The sequence below is a fragment of the Podarcis cretensis genome (assembly GCF_951804945.1).
Source record: "Podarcis cretensis genome assembly, chromosome: 7".
In the NCBI taxonomy this organism is placed as follows: domain Eukaryota; kingdom Metazoa; phylum Chordata; class Lepidosauria; order Squamata; family Lacertidae; genus Podarcis; species Podarcis cretensis.
The window spans coordinates 63,669,905-63,690,771 of NC_137176.1; the positions used below are offsets into that span (position 1 = coordinate 63,669,905).

Consider the following 20,867-nt stretch of genomic DNA (forward strand, 5'->3'; position numbering starts at 1 on the left):
TGTGGCAGGAAGATAAAACGTGTTTCCATGCGTTCTGGCTTCCATTACGGTGTCCCATTGCACCAGAAGTGGTTTAGTCATGCTGGCCACATGACCCAGAAAGCTGTCTGTGGACAAACGGCGGCTCCCTCAGCCTGAAAGCGAGATGAGCACCGCAACCCCATAGTTGCCTTTGACTGGTCTTGACCATTTACAACAGTGCATTCAGGCATTAACTTGAATAGAACTAGAACTGTTATCTGTTAATTAGCCATGCTAAGTGCTCCATGTTTGGCAGGATACACATCTCAAAATAACAGACATATTCTCTGAGGCTTTATGTATGCACATGCTAAGCATTCCATCTCCTTTAACAGCAGTATATAGACTATTTTTCATTCAATCGCCCATTTAGAATGGTGTAAAGAAGACAGGAGAGTGAACACACACTACAAAAACGATCCATCTATTTGTTTCTCAGGCTAATAATTCACCTTTTAAAAAAAATAATACAGTGGGGGGGGGGGGGTTCCATCATTGATTGAAGCCCTTTACTCTAGTCACTTTTCCATTTCTTACATTAGCAACGATCCAAAAACTTGACTGTTTTACAGTCTCCTGTCTCTTTGGTGCATCACACATGCCGGGAAGTATGCAAATGCAACTCTGAACATTCAGTATTCCGTTAAAAAGATGGTTGGGAATATACAGTGCCTTGAAACTAGAAGATGTTAACACATATTATTTGCTCCTGGTTAGCCTCACACCTTCCTTTCCTTTCTTTTGTCTGCTTGTTATCCTTGCTCCCTCTTTTCCTCAATATCTTTTGTTGTATTCTCTTCTACTAAAATTTGATAGCAATTTTGGAAAAAATCATGTCTCACTGCTCTGAGGGCATTATATAAACCAAATAAATAATACATTTAAAATAGAGCTGCAATTTCTGACCATTGGTCATGCTGCCCGGGGATGATGGGAACGGAGTCCAACAGTAGCTTCTGGTTTAACTGTTCCCCACCCTTGACATACCGTATATGTACACATGTGGAGATTCAGTTTGTATTAATACATCTCTCTGATTTCCACTGAATTTGTAATTGCAAGAGACTACCTATGGAGACAGGGATGCAGGTGGCGCTGTGGGTTAAACCACAGAGCCTAGGACTTGCCGATCAGAAAGTTGGCGGTTCGAATCCCTGCGACGGGGTGAGCTCCCATTGCTCAGTCCCTGCTTCTGCCAACCTAGCAGTTCAAAAGCACGTCAAAGTGCAAGTAGATAAATAGGTACCGCTCTGGCGGGAAGGTAAACAGCGTTTCCATGCGCTGCTCTGGTTCGCCAGAAGCAGCTTAGTCATGCTGGCCACATGACCCGGAAGCTGTACGCCGGCTCCCTCGGCCAATAAAGCAAGATGAGCGCCGCAACCCCAGAGTCAGCCACGACTGGACCTAATGGTCAGGGTTCCCTTTACCTTTACCTTTACCTTTACCTATGGAGACAGTATAAAAGGTTTAAAGATGCTCATACAAACTGGTGATCTGACAAACCCTAATTGAGCTAAATAGTTTTCTTTCCCCTGATTTTGGAGAATTCAGTGGGAGGCTACCTATTTATAAGCAACATATGTGAATTCACTATTTTTCTTAAACTACACACTTATCTGAAACAAGGATGAATTGCAACAAAGTCAGGCTGCAGACTTGGATAAAATCCAGCGAGATGAATTGCAGCTGAACTACAGTCTTGAAGCAGATCTGAAGCTTTCAGTGTGAGTCGTGTTATGTATGTATTATATCTGCACTGTAGATATGGCGCCAGCACACAATTCATTGCTTTAGTTTTTCCACAAGCATGGTTCATGGGATACTAAGCATCTGACTTCTTTTAGACAGATTATTACACTTACTCGTTTCTTATGTCCCTGAACAGCACCTGAACATTTTGAAGGAAGGGGCTTGTGCATATTTAACACAGCATAGTATCTAATGGCATTAAGTGCTGTATTGTCATGAGTTAGTTTTGCTTCGGTAATTGCAGATATCGTCAGCACTGTGCATAATTCATATCAGTTCCTTTCTACACAGGTGCTCACTCTTATTTCCATATCAGTAATTAGTGCTTGACAATGAATGTTATCTAACCTGTCTAGGTGAAACAGACAAATCTAGTCACAATACAACTCTCTAGGTGACTGATTTAACTGTGCAGACAATTGGGACCAACCGTTCTGAAAGTAAACTTAACAGCTCTGTTGTACATTGGCCAGCCAGAATGCACATTTCGTCTTGCAAACCTTACTCATATTTCTGTTGGGGACTCATAGCACTACTTCCTTGCCAATAAGCAGGATCTATGCCACGTTCCATTGCATGGCTGCTCCAGAACCAGTCCCAGAAATAAAGGGTGGTATCCAACTAAGCTATACTGTACTCAGATTTGACTCACCTCAATCACCAAGATCCTTTGAGGGGGGCACCTCTGGTGGGTCTCATGCCTCTGAAGTTTGGCTGGCCTTCACAAGAGATGAAACCTTTAGTTTGACAGGCACTGCCCTGTGAAACTCCCTGCTAGCAGAACTTTGGGCAGGAAGTTCTCTCCCTCCCTTGAGATGTCTTTTGAAACCTATACTGTTTAGCCACACATTTGCATTTTGAATTTTCTCTTTTAAACCCACCAGCATTTATGGATTTTTCAAATTGATATTGTTATGGATATCTTTGTTCACTTTAATTTTATATGCTGCAATCTACCTTGCTACATGTTTCTTAATTAATATGCAGATTATAAACACACAGATAAATAAATTAAAGAGAGTTGGTGATATGCCTGCTCCTAATTGGAACTTAATGGGCCAGTCCCTTTGGGCTTCAGATCAAAGAGAAAGGACAGCCAACAACATCATCACTGAGGAATACAAGAATAAGCAGAATTTCATTCTGAGACAATTTGTCAAGTACAATTCATTTTTGAAATTGACTGACTCCTCTTTTATATGGGGATTTGTATTGCTCTGAGCCAGGGGTCAGCAAACTTTTTCAGCAGGGGGCCGGTCCACTGTCCCTCAGACCTTGTGGGGGGCCAGACTATATTTTTTGGGGGGAAATGAACGAATTCCTATGCCCCACGAATAACCCAGAGATGCTTTTAAAATAAAATAACACATTCTACTCGTGTAAAAACATGCTGATTCCTGGACCGTCCGCGGGCCGGATTTAGAAGGCGATTGGGCTGGATCCGGCCCCCGGGCCTTAGTTTGCCTACCCTTGCTCTGAGCCATGCAAGGAATTGAGGCAAATGCATTTTTTGACAACTAATACATTTGATTTTCACCAAGGTGAGTATTTTGACCTTCAACAAAGTGATCTCTACTTTAAAGTAATTCAAAAGTGCACAAGAAATAGCAGCATTAACCTTAACTATTGTCCAGAAGTGCTGATGCATTTTTAATATCAGTTAATAAAACTAAATAAAAATTAGGAGAGTTTGTTTTGCTGTGATGATGTTTGACAGGATCGCCATCCTATTCTATGCAACACCCTTATTCTTATTCATTTTCTTTGTAAAGAATTTTGAAACTCAAATTCAAACTCGTAAATAATACAATTACCTATATTAAACAATATTTGGGGATTTTTTTTAATCGCGAGGGACAATTCTCATCCATTTTCCTGTATCAAGGCTGCAAGCACTCTCTAGTGACACCTAGTGGCTGTGATGCAAACAGGCTCTTATGCTGTATTTTATGGTGACTGGATTGCGTTGGTTCCACATAAACTCCGAGGTTATAGGCACAGTCTAGATAAATTTAGGGCCAATGGAATTAATAAAGTTAAGCACACAATTAAGCACTGCTGTGTCATTAGAATTAAACAAAGAATGTAAATAATAGTTATTTTTATTAATTGTGCATGTTAATATACTCAAGATGTTTTAATTAATTTTTATTAATTGTGCATGTTAATATGCTCCTAAGCTAACACCAGAATGAAGACAATGGATTGTATCCAACTAAGACATACCCTGTAGACTTGAGTTAGTCATGGCTATCCTAAGATATTCCTAAAACATGCAGGAATTTTTAAAATCTGTTTTAAAAAAACCCCCACTTGATGGATATTATTTTTATACTGCAGAATTTTCTATCAAGTTCTTTTATGTTCATATATTTGTAGATGAGAAAACTGTATTATTTTTATTCACCCACAAATATTTCACCTACATTTTAAGAAGCAAATACCCAAAGAGAAAAATAGGTTTTGTGTAGGAGTGTCAAAAAGCAAATTCAACAAGACACATCACAGATTCAAACAAATCCTTCTGTTCATGGGCTGATATGCAAAAAAAACACAACAAAAAAAACCAAAAAAAAAAAAAAAACACCATCAGGCAAGGCCTAGTGCATTGAGTCCTGGAGTGATATGAACCTGAGAGATACACATTTAAAACACCGCTGTGTTTGTGCCTTTGTACAAGACCACTGAGCTTCAACTGGTGGCTCACACAAGCTCAATTAAGGCATGCTGTGGCTACCACCATTTTGATAAAATTTCTATTCCCCCTTTTGTGTGCTTTGCCAATGGAACTGGGGTGCAAAAAATTCGGGGGGGGGGGGGGCGCTGAAAAACGAAAGGGATGCCAGAGGGCATTTGTGTAGCTGCAGGAGCCAGCGTGCAAAAGTCTTGTGTTAGGCTGTAGAAGCAACAGAAAAAGAGAGCAAAAATATAAATTCACTAAAAGTATAAAAAATACACTAATAGTAAATACCACATCAGAGTTAAACTTGAGTCCTATGTCTGAAAAGACTTTTATTGTGCTAAGCTACCAAGAATATTATTGGGCAATGTTAGCAAGGAGAATGTGAGCCATGATGTTGGCTGGTTATTACATCTGCTGCAATCTTTGATGAGGTTTAGGGTACAGCTTGATTCAAATTTAATAAGCCATGGCATACTAGCCTGAAAACGAGCACCTGGGGCACTTCAGCTTTGATGCTCCCTGTCATTGTATTAGACAACAGTGACTGCAGGTGTAATTGACTAGCTCAGGATTTGCTGCTCTCAAGGTTCCCTTCTATTGTCAAGGGAGAAGAGGGGTAACTAGAGACTGAGCTGGCATTAAAAGTTGCCACAATTGAACCCTGATATGGCAGATCATACCAAACAGCTAGATTACGGTCTTGACCGTTTTAAAAACAAACAAACAAATCTATCCCCTTTCAATAAACAACAACCATTTAGTGTATGTCCTTTGCTTTCTGTAATTTCCCACAAAATTGCACTTGGGGCTCTTTAGTTGATACCCCATTTTTATTCAGCATCATTGTAGTTACGGTATGGAACTTGCCCTGAAGAAATAGCCATTACTACTCCTGTTCTTACGATGCCCATTCAACAGCACCACGTATATAAATATAAAAAAAGAGTCTTACCTCCCTCCTTATACCTTCAGCTCCCTTTCTTCCTTATTTCATTTTGCTATTTCATTATAAGCTCCCTAATGGCTGCAGCACCAAGCAATTAGTGAAGGGGTTCAGGATATCAAATTCTAAAGCTTTTCCAAGAGGTCTAATACACTGAGAGTGAATGGAGGCAGAATCAAAGCTACAACCCAGTGCCATAACGTCCAACAAATTTCCACAGGAAGTCCAGTAAGTGACCAGAACAAAATCATGGGTGCCAACTACCTCAAACTCTGGGGAAGGTTTGTATTACACAGAAGGTTTCCATAATAATGCAAGCACACTTATGGTAAATATACTTTATGAGTCTTTTGTTAATGCCCCAAGGCAAGCACTGAGGGAAAGGAGAAGGAAGGAGGGAAATGGGAGAAAACACACAGTCCTGCCATTGAGGATAAGGGAGGGAAAGGGAAGTCTCCTGAATGAAACTTGCAGCAGTCAGTACAGATGTGGGGGGGGAGGGGCGTGTCATCTGGGGAATCAAGAGGATTTAAGGTGTTGCTGAGCTCTGGGAGCAGTACTGCGCCTAAGATTTCAGATTAAAACTGCAGAGTGGAAGGAAAGGAGGACCTTTTTCTGCCTCCCCACTTCCAACTACTCTCTGAAGACTGGAGAAGAGACCCTCTTAAGAATATTAGGGGTGTCGGCAGGGGAAGACTAGAGCATGTGAAAAATGAACATAATACTTTAGCTGCAGTTCATTCATTTTCAGCTTTGTATTCTTCTTGTTAAAAAAGCACACCTAGCCATTCCATTGTTGCACCCATAACCTAGGTTCAAGGTGCCATTTAGCTCCTAGCTTTCTAACACTGCCTAAGGGGTTGTGGGTTTGATTGCTCTGCCTCTTGGTTTTATACCCATCCTTCAAATTCAGTTTCTATTCTATTCCACTGCAGCATGACAAAGAAAGAAGAGAAGATGGAAGCAAAGTCACAATGCTCATTCTTGGTTTAATGAAATCATGGTTTATCAGACTAAACCAGACTGAAATTATTATAGCTGAATCAGGCCTCGGAGTATAGTTTAGAGCAGCCTTACCTAACCTGGTGCCCTCCTGATGTTTTGGATCAGAACTTACACCAGCTATGAAATTGTCTCACCTGTCATATGGGTGGAAGGATCTCTGCTTTAGTATATTCCTTGCTGGCATTGCTCACATAAGTTTATATTTCATTTTAAACAATTTACTATTATTGATACCTATTCTACAATGATAGAACTGGAGTACTAGCAACTGGCCAAAGGCTGCCCAGTGAATCTTATAACCCAAGTGGTCCATATCAAACAATGACCACTAACCTCCACAACAGACACCACACACACACACACACACACACACACACAACCTGTAGGAAGCGCTATATACCATCTTTTTCGCTCCATAAGACACACTTTTTCCCTCTTAAAATCTAAGGGGAAATGTCTGTGCGTCTTATGGAGCGAATGTGTGGTCCCTGGGGCTGGGGGGGGGGGAACCTGGGCTTCCCCCACCAGCCCCACAAGCTCTGGGAGCAGCTCCCTGAGCTACTTTTTGGGGCTGGGGGGGGGACCCAGGCTTCCCCCACCAGCCCCGACAAGCTCCTGAGCAGCTCTGGGGTAGCCCGTGAAGCCTCCACAGGGCGGCGGGGATCAGTGAGGGGCTGCCCTTCTCCCTCCTTGGGGAAAAGCCTGCAAGTGCCGCACACACACTCCACGGGGCTCATGAAAGGGAACGCTGAGCAGAGCCTGGGATACATACAGGCTCTGCTCAGCACTCTCTTTAAAGAATTTTTTTTTCCCTTGAATTCCTCCCCCCCCCCAAAAAAAAAAACGCCTTATGGTCAGGTGTGCCTTATGGAGTGAAAAATACGGTAGTTTATATCAGAAAAACCCAACTTGCTGAACTTGGAAGGCTAGTCATTTTGCCACCCTTTCCTGCTTTTCAGGCTTCCCTACCTTGCAGGAGGCACATCAATATTTGAAGACACAACTTTGCGTTTCTGCTCGAGAAGGCAGATGGAGCGGGTGCTTTCTTTCTCGTGCTCATGGACTCTGCCAGGTTTTTTGGTGTCTGCTGTTTTCGAATCCTCTTCCTTCATCGCCAACAGAAAAAAATGTTGGTCTGACAGTTTTTGATTCAGATCACTTTTTAGCTCCTCCTGCTGAAATGCTGCGAAGGTCATTTCACGCTTTATGCTGGTTGCCTGAAAAATTAAAAGGGATTATTAGATTTCTTGCAATTCATTTGCATCATTTTAAAAAGAGGGGGCAGACATAGCCTCCAGGCATCCAATTCTATTTAGCAGCTCCGACTCACATTACCAACCACTTTGCTTCACAGGCTTCAGACAGAAACCTCTTCATTTCCTTTACTACAGATACCTGCAAATTGTCATGAGCACCCTATTGAGAGGGCCATCCACATATCAAATAAGAGCAGCAAGGGCAAACAGAAAGGTGCTCTTGGTGGGCAGCACCCAGCCTCAGTTCTAGAACTACCTTGCTCTGTGTGTCAGGGGAGGGGAACTTGTGGTCTTCCAGATGCTTATTGGACCTCAGCTTCCTTCATTCCTGGCTGAAGCTGATGGGAACTGAGTTCAACAACCTCTGGAGGGCCACAGCTTCCCCACCCTTGACACAGAGGAAGGAAGACCCAGCATGCTCTCACGGCAGGACCATCTTGGCTGTGAATCCTGGAAGACTTGCTCTCTGCCTTGCAGGCCTTTTCCCACCTGGGCTAACTCCAGCTACAAAAGCTGAAGCTGAACACACTCTTGGGCTAGGGTATTGTTGAGAGGGTTTTGTTGAGGGGGGATGGTTTGCAAATCTTTGTATGTTTATTTTATATCTCATTATGATTTACGTGGAAATTGTTCAATATGTGTACTTTCTGATGTTTCATTTATTACCTACTATGACTTTTGTTAATGTTTGTAATTATGCATGTTGCAAGCCACCTTGAACATGACTTACACATTCTTATATGTGCTTAGGTGTTCAAACTTATTTTAAATTGCAGTTGTCATGTTTTACTGCTTTGTCATGTTTTGCTACTTTGGCCTCTTGGGGAGGAAGGCTGGGACAGAAATTGAATTAATAAACAAACAACAAATATATTAGTGAAAATAGCATATAAAATGTGTTATATTAGGGGAAACTGCTCTCAGAAAATGGTATAAAGGTAAAGGTAAAGGTACCCCTGCCCGTACGGGCCAGTCTTGACAGACTCTGGGGTTGTGCGCCCATCTTACTTAAGAGGCCAGGGGCCAGCGCTGTCTGGAGACACTTCCGGGTCACGTGGCCAGCGTGACATCGCTGCTCTGGCGAGCCAGAGCCGCACACGGAAACGCCGTTTACCTTCCCGCTGGTAAGCGGTCCCTATTTATCTACTTGCACCCGGAGGTGCTTTCGAACTGCTAGGTTGGCAGGCGCTGGGACCGAGCAGCGGGAGCGCACCCCGCCGCAGGGATTCGAACCGCCGACCTTTCGATCGGCAAGTCCTAGGCGCTGAGGCTTTAACCCACAGTGCCACCTGCGTCCCCCAGAAAATGGTATATTAGGAACTAATTCTGTTATTTTTTTTCTAATAAATAAAAAAATCACAAACTGACGTGGAAATGTACTGAAATGAATTTAAAACTGGAAAAATGAGTAACTGAAACAGAAATGGGTAGCTTCATACAACTTTGCTTGCATCTAGCCACACTATGACCATGTGTGTGTTTGTGGAAGGTAAAATACCCCTGACAGTCACAGACGACTCTGGGGTTGTAGCGCTCATCTTGCTTTCTGGCCAAGGGAGCCGACATTTGTCCACAGTTTTTCTGGGTCATGTGGCCAGCATGACTAAGCTGCTTCTGGTGAAACCAGAGCAGCACATGGAAATGCCGTTTACCCTCCCACTGGAGCGGTACCTATTTATCTACTTGCATTTTGACGTGCTTTCAAACTGCTAGGTTGGCAGGAGCAGGGACCGAGCAACGGTAACTCACCCCATTGTGGGGATTCGAACCACTGACCTTCCAATCAGCAAGCCCAAGGCTCAGTGGTTTAGACCACAGTGCCACCCACTGTGAAAATAGTCCTGTGCAAAAAAAGGTGCAGCTTCAGTCCATGTGAAACTTGATGCTTCCAAGAGAGTTTATCAATAATAAAAAAATAAAATAAATGCAACAGATGCATAGTAGTTTGAATACATGGATGGGGAGGGGAGTTCAACATGGGTATTATCGGGAAACACTGCTGGTTGTTGCCCAGCGCCAGTTTATTTTTTTTTAAACTGTAAAACTAATTATGCTGGTATAAGGTTACTGTAAAATACAATGAAAAATTACAGTGCAAGCCCATATACACACTTAAAATGATTAGAGGCAAAATATTTAAACACATTTCCCATTTTGTAGTTTCCTTGGAAAGCCTTCTGGCACTTGTTTCAAGAGAAAAACCAGAATGATTACTTTAAGAACACAAATGGTATCCAAGCTGAAAGCATTAGTCATATTATACTTCTCGACATGCAGCCAAATGACATATTGCCAAGAAAAGATGTTTCCCCTGTGTTTTGCAAAGCAAAAAGCTCACAACACAACACAACCAACAATTGTAAACAAGTATACTTTTCACTTTAGTAATAAAGGTCATGCTTGAAAGACAGATGAGATTTCCTGTTTTGAAAGTTGATTTTTAACCAATTATCCTGAAAAAATCAAATACTAATTCTGGGACAATTCAGAGAACCACTGTGTGCATGGCACGTACCTGACATGTATGTGCATAGGTCAACTGTCCAACCATGGTGCAGAATTTGGTGGCCAGGATGCTTAATGGGGCATGACGGCTTGAGCATATTACACCAATCCTGGTCAGACTGCGCTGGCTGCCAATTAGTTTCCAAGCCCAATTCAAAGTCCTGGGTTGTTTTTTATACCTATAAAGCCTTAAATGGCTCAGGGCCACAATACCTCAAGGGCAGCCTCTCCCCATATGAACTGACCCAGACCCTGCATTCATCATCTGAGGCCCTTCTTCGTGTACCTACGCTACGAGAGGTTTAGAGGGCGGCAACACGAGAACAGGGCCTTTTCTACAGTGGCTCCCTGTTTGTAGAATGCTCTCCCCAGGGAGGTTTGGCTGGCCCCTTCATTATACACCTTTAGGTGCCAGGCAAAAATGTTCCCTCTTCAACCAGGCCTTTGGACGATTGACATCTTACACCCTTTTGAAAGTGTTTGTGGGAGGGGGGTAAGGTGGTGTACTGAGAATCTCCCACAATGTCCCTTTCAATGGTACAAATGGATGGGTCTGCTAAGGAATGCAGAAGACTTCACATCTGCTGAATTCATGGGGAGTGATAATATGGGTAATAATAATGGGTAATACTGTATATGGTGAATAAATAGGGATAAAGGCAGCAGAGAAAAGAGTGATGAAATGAAATGCAGCAGAAGTGATGGCCAGGAGTTTTTGCTACGTCTGTTGAAGCCTGTGTAGGCATTTGAGGAGATGCAGCAAGTTCTCACGGTCCAAGCTGTAGGCCTATGTGTGATGGAAATTTCCCCTTTGCAAGTTCAGTTTAAGAGAACAGACGCACAGCACTCCAAATCTGCACATGCAATAACATGTATGGGGTTCATGCAAAAGTGGACTCAAATTCTAATCAACAGGTTCAATTAACTTTGTGTTACTATCCCCCCATCAAGTTACCATGTATCAAAGACCAGATTTTTTTAAAACAAAATAAAAAAATTCCTTCCAGTAGCACCTTAAAGACCAACTAAGTTAGTTCTTGGTATGAGCTTTCGTGTGCATGCAAAGCTCATACCAAGAACTAACTTAGTTGGTCTTTAAGGTGCTACTGGAAGGAATTTTTTTATTTTGTTTTGACTATGGCAGACCAACACGGCTACCTATCTGTAACCAGATTTTTTTACACAGCCTTCAGATTTTGTCTGGCTAACCTGCTCTTTATAAAGGGTAAGGAAAGGGGATGGGTAATTATAATTTTAGACTTGGGTAAAGAATAGAAATGCAATGTTCCAAGTTTGACATATATTCTCTCTTAGCCTCATTGCTCTGCACAGACACCCTTACTAAGTCAAAAAAATTAACAACTCTATCCTGCCATTGTGCTAGTTGCTTCTCCAGTCCATCACATGATGCCTCTGACTCTGCCGGCAGCTTACAAGGCAGAATGGTACAGATAAAGTAAGTTTGCTTTGCTGCAACCCACTATGACTCAACTCTACTTATCTGCTCTTCTTCACAGACCCGTGATAGGGATTTCCAGTAATTCAATAGCTATGCGGACAGAAGCCTAGTCTGTAGCAAAACTTGCTTTATTAGACCAAATTAAGTTTCAATCCATGACTTAATTTAAAGTGGTACTATTATGGGATGCACCTTCGCCCGCCCAGCTTCAGTGGAGAGATTAATGATTTGGGTAAAAGAGTTCTAGACATAAATGAAAGGACTAAGGTGCATAAAGGGAAGGATGAAAATTTGCACTAGCCAAGACAAGAGATAAGCAGAACATGACTTGTGGAGTCTGAAAAAACAGCTACTGGGTTTTTGTTCTTGTTGTTTTGGTTTTTGCTATGCTATGCAGAAGAGGAGGAGGAGTTTGGATTTGATATCCCACTTTATCACTACCCTAAGGAGTCTCAAAGCGGCTAACATTCTCCTTTCCCTTCCTCCCCCACAACAAACACTCTGTGAGGTGAGTGAGGCTGAGAGACTTCAGAGAAGTGTGACTGGCCCAAGGTCACCCAGCAGCTGCATGTGGAGGAGCGGGGAATCGAACCTGGTTCACCAGATTACGAGTCCACTGCTCTTAACCACTACACCACACTGGCTCTCACTTGGTGACTGAGACTGTGTGTGTGGGAGATAGAGAGGGGATTCTGAAACAAAACCTAGATTTTATTAAAATTATTTAAACACGGCTTCCCATACAGGGGTCCTGAAACAGCTTACAAAATAAAATTCAACACTAAAATGTTTTAAAAGTGACTATTAAAATATACATAAAATCTAAATAAAATCAGCAATGAGCAATGCCCATAATAGAGTGCTCCAAAGAGTGGGCACCACTATAAAGAAGGCCCTTCTTCATTCCCCCACCCCAAGTGACATGCTTAGATAATGTGGTACCACTAGCAAGGGTTTCTCTGATTATCTTAACATCCTAACATGTCTGCATAGGAAGGGGAAGGCAATCTTTTCAGTATTCTGGTCCTGAGTTGTTTAGGGCTTTTACACCAGAAACAAAACTCTGGACATTGCTTGGTAGCTAACAGCAGCCAGCCTGTTTGAGCACTTTTAGCTCTCTACTCAGTACCTTTGCTGCCATCTTCTGCACTAGCTGCAGCTTCTGAAATAATTCCAAGGGCAGCCCCACAAAGACTGCATCACAGTAACCCAAATATAAGGACTGCCCAATTTCAGGACATCATTGCTACACTAGCTGGTAATAGGTGCTCCTAATCACCAAGGTTATTTTAGCCTCTGGTGACATAAGAAGAATTAATGCCTGGTTAACAGGGAAGATAGTATCTATAGACCCTAGTCAATAGCCACATTAAGAAGTCTTCAGTTAAGCATAATTTTGCACTATGTGCAACTGGGAAGCTCGTTAATGGCTTCAGAAGAATCCAGGATATGAAGCCAACTTCAAACCATGGTTTGATATCCTACCTTATTCTCAAGCTGCTAACCATGGCTTCCCAGTTTGGATACAACATGAAACCATAGTTAACTGAAGACTTCTTGGTTTGTTTCCTGGCTTTCCTGCAGGGGCACAAGGCTCATTCATACCTCAGCTTATTAGGCCAAAATATTATTGTCTGAATGTAGCCAAAGAGAAGGAGGCTTAGGAGAAGCAGTTCAATCATGCATGTACCGCATTTAAGATGACAATGATACATCCATGAAAAAAATATATCAGGAAGCTACTTGGAGATGCAGGACAAGATATATGGAATGGGGGACTTCTGGATGTAGAAACATTGCGCAAAACCTTTTTAGAAACCTTTATGATAATAAAAGGAGACTTACAGGAACGCTTAGGGTGCAAATTCTTCCTCAAAGCTTTTACTAGCACCAATAAACCCTTTCCGCAAGTCTGAAAAATGCTTAATAGCACACCATCACTGGAAGCAACAGGGACCAGACTACACCTCATGCTGTTAAAATATCAAACATCTAAAAGGCTATTTAAAAACAAATCTAATTGATTTGTATTCTTAACATACAACTCCAACCTCAAGTTCTCTTAAACATTTTTTTTGTGCTAGCCTGAGGATAAATCAATTTGAAAAAGAAGAATTATATTGCACAATCTATTCAGCAAGAATAATATTCACGGAGGAGCACAATGAGGTAAGAAAGATTCTTCTGTCAATATTTGGAAAGGTGCTGCTCTGAATCTTAATGTATCGTTACATTCTAGGCTACTCTTTGCATTTATTTACTCACTCACCTTGCCAATGCCTGCTTATTATAAATAACCTATGCTAGTTAAGCCTAATCATTCAAAGTGTCTGGAAATAGCTGTGCTGAAGAACACTACCTGAAATAATGCATCAGGAATGCCATTACAAGCACCACTTATTCTAAATCAGCATTATATTAAAAAAAATAGTACAAAGAAAGAGAATTCATAGCTTTGCTATTCAACAGATGAAGAACTAATATTCCACTCAAATATCAGTTTCTCCAGAACAAAAATGTGAATGGTTTTATTGTGGTCAAGAAATTACATGACTACTACTATATATTGCACAGTTTCATCCAAAAGGGCCAAAAAAGGAACAGTTTTCCTGCATAACTCTTGACAATTCAAAGGCTAGCCAGTCAGCTCAACACAGAAACAAGTCACATTTAGCTATACTTAGCTTACCCTGCCTACTCTCCCTCCCTTCCATGTTGCATGAAATACAACATAAAAGGTAAAGGTAAAGGTACCCCTGCCCGTACGGGCCAGTCTTGACAGACTCTGGGGTTGTGCGCCCATCTCACTTAAGAGGCCAGGGGCCAGCGCTGTCCAGAGACACTTCCGGGTCACGTGGCCAGCGTGACATCGCTGCTCTGGCCAGAGCCAGAGCCAGAGCCGCACACGGAAACGCCGTTTACCTTCCCGCTGGTAAGTGGTCCCTATTTATCTACTTGCACCCGGAGGTGCTTTCGAACTGCTAGGTTGGCAGGCGCTGGGACCGAGCAGCGGGAGCGCACCCCGCCGCAGGGATTCGAACCGCCGACCTTTCGATCGGCAAGCCCTAGGCGCTGAGGCTTTAACCCACAGCGCCACCTGCGTCCCGAAATACAACATAACGGGATACCGAAATACAACATAACGGGATACTAATCTTCTGCTGCCCAAACAGTATACTATATTTAAAGTTACAAGAAGCAAAATGATAGTTTACACATGCAAAAACAAACAAACAGTGAAAGAATAAATGGAAGAGACTGGTGCACCTTTTTGGCACTTCTGTGCATATACAGCAGGGCTGGCCAACATGGCGCCCCCAGGTGTTTGGATTACAGCTACTATTATTCCTGAATCATGCTGGAATGGGATAAGAGTTGTCATCCAAAACATCTGGAGGGCACCTCATTGGTTACCCCAGAATTGTGCACAGTCACCAAAAGGGAAGGATATACATTTTTCTATTAACAACACATATGGCTGTTAGTCCCAGTAATTGCATATTCTTTTTGCCGATTGAAATTGGCATATTTATGTAAATTTGTGTACTTTTCATTTGATAGGACCAACACAGCAGCTCCTCTCTGCTCCATGCTTTTCTTAAAAAAAAGAAAAGAAAAGAAAAGAAGCAATGGCTTTTCAAACCATAATTTTAAGAAGCAGGAACATGCCATTGCCCTTTACATTTTTTCCTCACTACTCCCTTCACTTGCATGTCCATTCTCTCCTCCAGCCTCAGATTCCCCTGTCCCAGCTGTAGTTTGTTGTGGTGCCTAAAACCAGAAACTCTTTTTACTACTAAATCTTCAAAACCATGGCTTGGAGTAGGTTTGCAGACCATTGTTTGTACAGAATGTCCACTACCTATGATTTGCTTTATTGGCTATCAAAGCACACAATGCCTAAGAAAAGTGAGAGATTGGGTGCATGAGAGGAGAGCAGGGAGACCACGGATTTGTAACATGCTCCCAGTCCTTCAAATTATGACCCAGCATATCAGAAGAGAAGTACAGTATCCAAGCTGGGACATTGCCAGAAGTAGTCTTTTTTTAAAGTTTCTCCATAGTTTTGGCCAGAGTTTCAAAAATGTGTAACATTAACTGATGGTGCAGCTCTTGGCTTCATAGCACAGTTACTTTTTAACCCTCAGACCAATGTGTTTATAGTACAACTACTTCCAGTATTAGTCATAGTACAGTACACCATTCTTGGTTTTACCAGCAGATTATTATTATTTACATTATATCAATGCATATCACCTGATGATAAAAAGTCAGGTTTTAAAATTCTCAAGTGTAAGCATTTTTCAGGCCCAAATGTTAACAATGCAAAACTGTACTCCTCAACAGCTTCCTTCCCCCATATAAAAGAAATATAATACTTCCCCTTATGCTGCATGTTTCTGAACAGAAGTGTTCTTGTCATACACAGCAAACGTCTTTGATGTTTCTTGTCTTAACCAAGCTGAGTTTATTTGTGGCATCAGCAACAGGTTAGATCTCTTTGCATTACAAGCCAACTATCGTGTGCCAAGTGTTTGTCAGCCTCCATCACAGTTATAAAAACATATCACATTAACCATCGACACAGTTGGATCTTTGAGAAAAGCCTTTCTGGAGTAGTCAGTACACAATGTGGTTTCAACTTGTCCATTCCACACCTTTAGCAATGTTGTTAAGTAAGCATTATACAGTTTTAGATATGGGGCTGCATTCACATGCAATGCTATTCCATGATTTAGCACTTCATGAAAGACGCGTTCTCCTGAGTTTGCAACCTCCCTAATTCTTTTTCCTAGAGGTGTTTGAAATGCCCCTCCCCCTTTTAGTTGTTTTGTTTTATCCAAACTAGAAACAGTGTTTGAATGCTAGCTGTAGTCATTTTCAAAGCATTCCAATTTCAAACCACCAATTATGAAGCTGAATGGTTTGAACTAACTATAATGGCCGTTACTTATTTATTTAAAGTATTTACTAGCTACTTTTCATTTCCAACAAAACTAAGGCAACAACGTAACAAAAAACATAGCACTAAAATGGCTACAACTTAATCACCAGGAGGAAACATGATACAATATTAAGCCATCAAGATCAGGGACTAATGTTCTGTGAGAGTCTGAGTGAACAAATGAGTGTTCAGCTGAAGAAGGAACTCTTCTGGGTCAGTGTCAGCTGTACCTCAGTGGTGAGTGAGTTCCACAGTCAAGGTACAACCACTGAGAAGGCCCTTCCTCTGTATAGTGGTACCTTGGTTTACAACCATAATCTGTTCCAGAGGTCCATTTGTAAATCATAACAGGGTGTAAATAAGGCGTGCTTTTGCCAATGGGGCCTCCCAATAAAAAATTGTTCGTAATAAAAAGAAATGGGTTGTAATAAATAATAATAATAATACTTTACCCTATCAAACTCTCTTCTCTGGCAGATATTGGGTTAAACTAGCATGTATTCTTCACTGTACAGCCAAAAACATTTCCAAGCATGCAGCACAGTTCTTAGGCTGCCAAATTTCAACAGGGAACATGAAAAATGACAAATATATATACTTTTGAATAGGTTTAAACTGTAGGTCTCCAATCACCACTTATTATCCCATTGCCTACAAACACTCACAGCACTGCAGCAACTGGTTCCATCACTGGTACACCTACCAATTAATGAGCCAAAACACCAGTGTTGAAAATCTCAGTTTTCCATGTCAACCATAATCAAGAAAGAGAGACACCTGAGACACAAACATATTCTTGATCATGGCTTGCATTAGTAGTGGTGTTAAGACTGCAGAAGGAAAAATCCAAGCTAAGGTCACTTTTACAATATCTGTTTATCAGAGCATTCATCCCAATTTGTTTGCAGTGAGCTTATACAACATCATGTCAAGCAATTTCCACACTTTCCAGTGCATTTCCCCATCACTTTCCTTACCGCAAAAGTCCAAAAAATTGTTTACATGGGTTTGTTGTACAAGAGTGCCAAATCCATTTAAATAGTCCCATCTGCATTTCGTAGTACGAGACTCAATCCTACCTGCAAAATGGCAACAGTTTGGAAGTGGCCGAATACAATTTTAAGGGAGATGGTAAGACTTCAAAGGATACATCCTCCTGTCAACCTGTTGGGCAATGCAACATTTCTCCATGCTTTCTCAGCCAAATCACAATTGGCTGTGGTGTGGTTATGTAAAATTGGACATGGTAAATACTGATAATGATTAATAATAAGCCTTGCATACACTTCATACTGTATTCCACTGGGCAGCAGAGAATACATTTACAGCATAGACTTCACAGGGTTACATATGTCCCTGTTAACTCAGGGAATCTATCAGGTACCTTTGTAATCTGGACAACTGCAAAATGTCATATAGGATAGCCCCACATAGAACCATTCAGAAGTTTTAGCTTTACCAGAACAGGGACCTAGTTCTACAGCAGTGACAATGCTAAGGAGATTATGAAGCATAGAAAACTCTATGTAATCCTCTATGTGGGCAAGCAGAATAGAAGTATAAGAAATAAAACAGTGACAGACCACCTGGACTGATTTCCTATTTGTCTTCTGGGCAAAAGAGAGGAAGTGGGGCTACCAGGGAGGACTTCTTAGTGGTGGCACCCCAATTTAGGGTTCCCTAAAAAGTACCTCCTTCAGTCAACTTTTATCCTTTGTTTTCCCAAAACCTTTTGCCTGATTTTTGCTCTGATTGTTAGCTTCCCTCTGGCTCTTTAGATCTTGATGCAATTTCATGTTTTTCTGTTTTAATTGTTTCTCTGTCACTTCTGTTACTAAGTTTCTTTGTATACAATGCACCTTGCAATTTTTTTAAAAAAACTGATGGGCAATAGAAAAATATAAATTATGAAATGCCATGACCCTGCATTATGAACGTTCTTTGTAATATTGAAACTTGTATATGAATGCATTGAAGATAAAGTAAATGCATAACAACAAAATAAAAGTTGACCTTTAAGATCCAAAATAGCCTTAGGTACATACTGCCTGCCTTCCCTAAATCCCACCACAAACCTGAAGATCACCTAAGAAGCATCCTGTAGTAGAGTCACACATGCTTGTTTCTGAAATTTTAGAACCATTTCTTCACTGGTCACAGGGGACTCTGGTCAGACACAGTGCAAAGACTGTGCTTTGCAGTGCAGTCCTTATGCTCATCTACTCAGAATTCAGTGGGGGTTACTTCCAAGAAAGTGTGTACAGGGATGCAGCCTTAATTGCTCCAACTACTTTCCCAATATACCTGCCCATTACCCATTCACACACACACCCCAAACACTTAATATCCCCATGGCTCTTTTCACTGCCTCATTATGTTTTACCATTATCTCCCGTTTCACTGTTGCTGCTAAGCCGGCTTCATTCTTTTGCAGCAGCGTGGTTCAGATGCATGCATTTCAAAGCCTACACGCACACCCTAGAACCCAACAACGCTGATCCCTATTATCAATGGTCATTCCAGCATTGCCCTCTACTGTCAGAGGGCACTTCGTTTCATGTTATTCATTCTAGCACAGCACACCATCTCTAACCCTGCAACAGCAAAAAGTTCTGCAACACAGCACAACAGACCGTGCAAAAGGATCCTTGTTGATGTTTTTATTAAAAAAATGTAAACAACAGCCATCTTTATTTACACTATGAGCTAACTGTCTGAGATGGGTAACAGCAATCCCAAAGGGCCCTTGCAAACCAGTATATTATGCTACATTTGCTTGTTTAAATCCACAATGTTTTGGTTTTTTTAAATGCACTCTACCTCCCCACCCTTATACCTTTTCCACACAGAACGGTAAATGTACACCTGATGCCTTTGTCACACATTACATGCACCCAACCCCTTCCCTGCAGACAGCTAGATTTCCCTCGCAATAAACGTGGGTGGGGGGACAGTTATGCAGCGGAGATGGTATGCGGCGGTTCTCCCGTCCACTTTGGCAGGGAAGCCAGATGTGCAAGCCTGCCTTGCAATGGAGTCGGTGCCCCGTCCCTCCAGCCTCGTGCTGGGAAGGCACTCTGCGTATGCCCCGATGCCCCCTTCCCCTTTCTTAACCGCCCATTCTAGGCTGGAATTCGGGGTTGCAAGCAAGTGGGGGCGCAAGCGAGGCCCGCCTCCCGCGCAACTTCCAAGAGGTCGCGCTACGAAGCCCCTCCGGAACGCAGCCCGGAGACTAGAGCAGCGTCGACCCCGCCGGCCCAGGCAGGCGGCGGCTTCGACGGCGCTTTTCCCGCCCAGCGACGCCGACGCACCTTGAGGCTCCCCCGGGCGGCCGCGTGGCCCTTGCCCGGCCCAGTGTGCTCCGCCGGCGGCGGCGGCGGGCTGCCGCTGCCTCCCGCTCCTCCTCCGCCGCCACCCGCCTCCGCCTCGTCGGCGTCGTCGTCCTCCTCCACGTCCACCACCACGTCTTCCTCTTCGTCCTCCTCCTCGAGGGCGGCCGCCGAGCCCTCCCGCCGGGGCGGCCTCCACGAGTTGTCGAGCTTGGGCAACGGCTGCGCGGCCGACGGCGAGGCGCTGAGGCGCCGGCTCCCCAGGCTGGAGCGCTTGGCCAGGCGCCGCGCTTGCATGGCTGGCCGCGCCCAGCTCGCCTCAGCGCGGCGCGCGGGAAACAGCAGCAGCAGCAGCAGCGGGCTCGCTCGCTCGCTCGCTCGGCGCCGGGGCTCGGCTAGGGGGCGGCGGCTGAGGAGGCACTCACGGCCAGCAGGCGAGAGGGCAGCTGTTGCCGCCGCCGCCGCCGCTCGGAAGGAAGGCCGGCCGCCGCGCTGCGGCCATGAGGGCGAGCGGCTCCGGGGCCCCGGCTGCCTGCCTTCCCGCAGGCCCGGCGGTGGCGCTCCCCAGCTGCGGGGAGGGACGGGCCGAGGCTCTTTTGCTAGGCTCTCTCTCCGCGCGGCGCGCTCGCCCCAGCCTCAAAACCCGGACTGGAATCGCCTTCCCGCGCTGCACAGGCGGCCGCTGCCGAGGAGCTGCTGCTGCTGCTGCTGCGGGGCTCGGGACGCTCTCTGCTCCCTCCCGCTTCACCCAGCAAGCAATAACTGGCGGTAGTCCGAGGTGAGGTGGGCAGGGCGGCAGAGCCAAGGCCCGGCGGGAAGGGGAGCTTTCCCCACCAGGCCACCCCGTCCGGACCTGGCGCGAGGAAGAGACGCTGGAGGTGCAAAAACAAGCAGCAGGTGGAGGGTGGCGCGCGCCTGATTGCTCTTTGGGAAGGGGCAAAAGCGAAGAGGTGGAGAGAGCATCCTCGGGGG

The 20,867-nt window shown here is 43.6% G+C and overlaps 1 protein-coding gene across 2 annotated transcripts in view; it reads right to left on the reverse strand.

The window, feature by feature from the left end:
• ZNF704 (zinc finger protein 704) overlaps positions 1-20,244 on the reverse strand; it is a 43,383-nt gene extending 23,139 nt beyond the window's left edge. The window contains exons 1-2 of one of the 2 annotated variants that reach the window (XM_079983138.1): positions 19,878-20,244; positions 7,371-7,618 (exon numbers count right to left, since the gene is read on the reverse strand). In XM_079983138.1, the coding sequence (XP_079839264.1) occupies positions 7,371-7,618; positions 19,878-20,192 (563 nt within the window). In that variant the 5' untranslated portion in view covers positions 20,193-20,244. The remainder of the gene's footprint in view (positions 1-7,370; positions 7,619-19,877) is intronic. The other variant, XM_079983139.1, reaches the window with a different exon arrangement.
• Between the last annotated feature and the right edge of the window lie 623 nt (positions 20,245-20,867).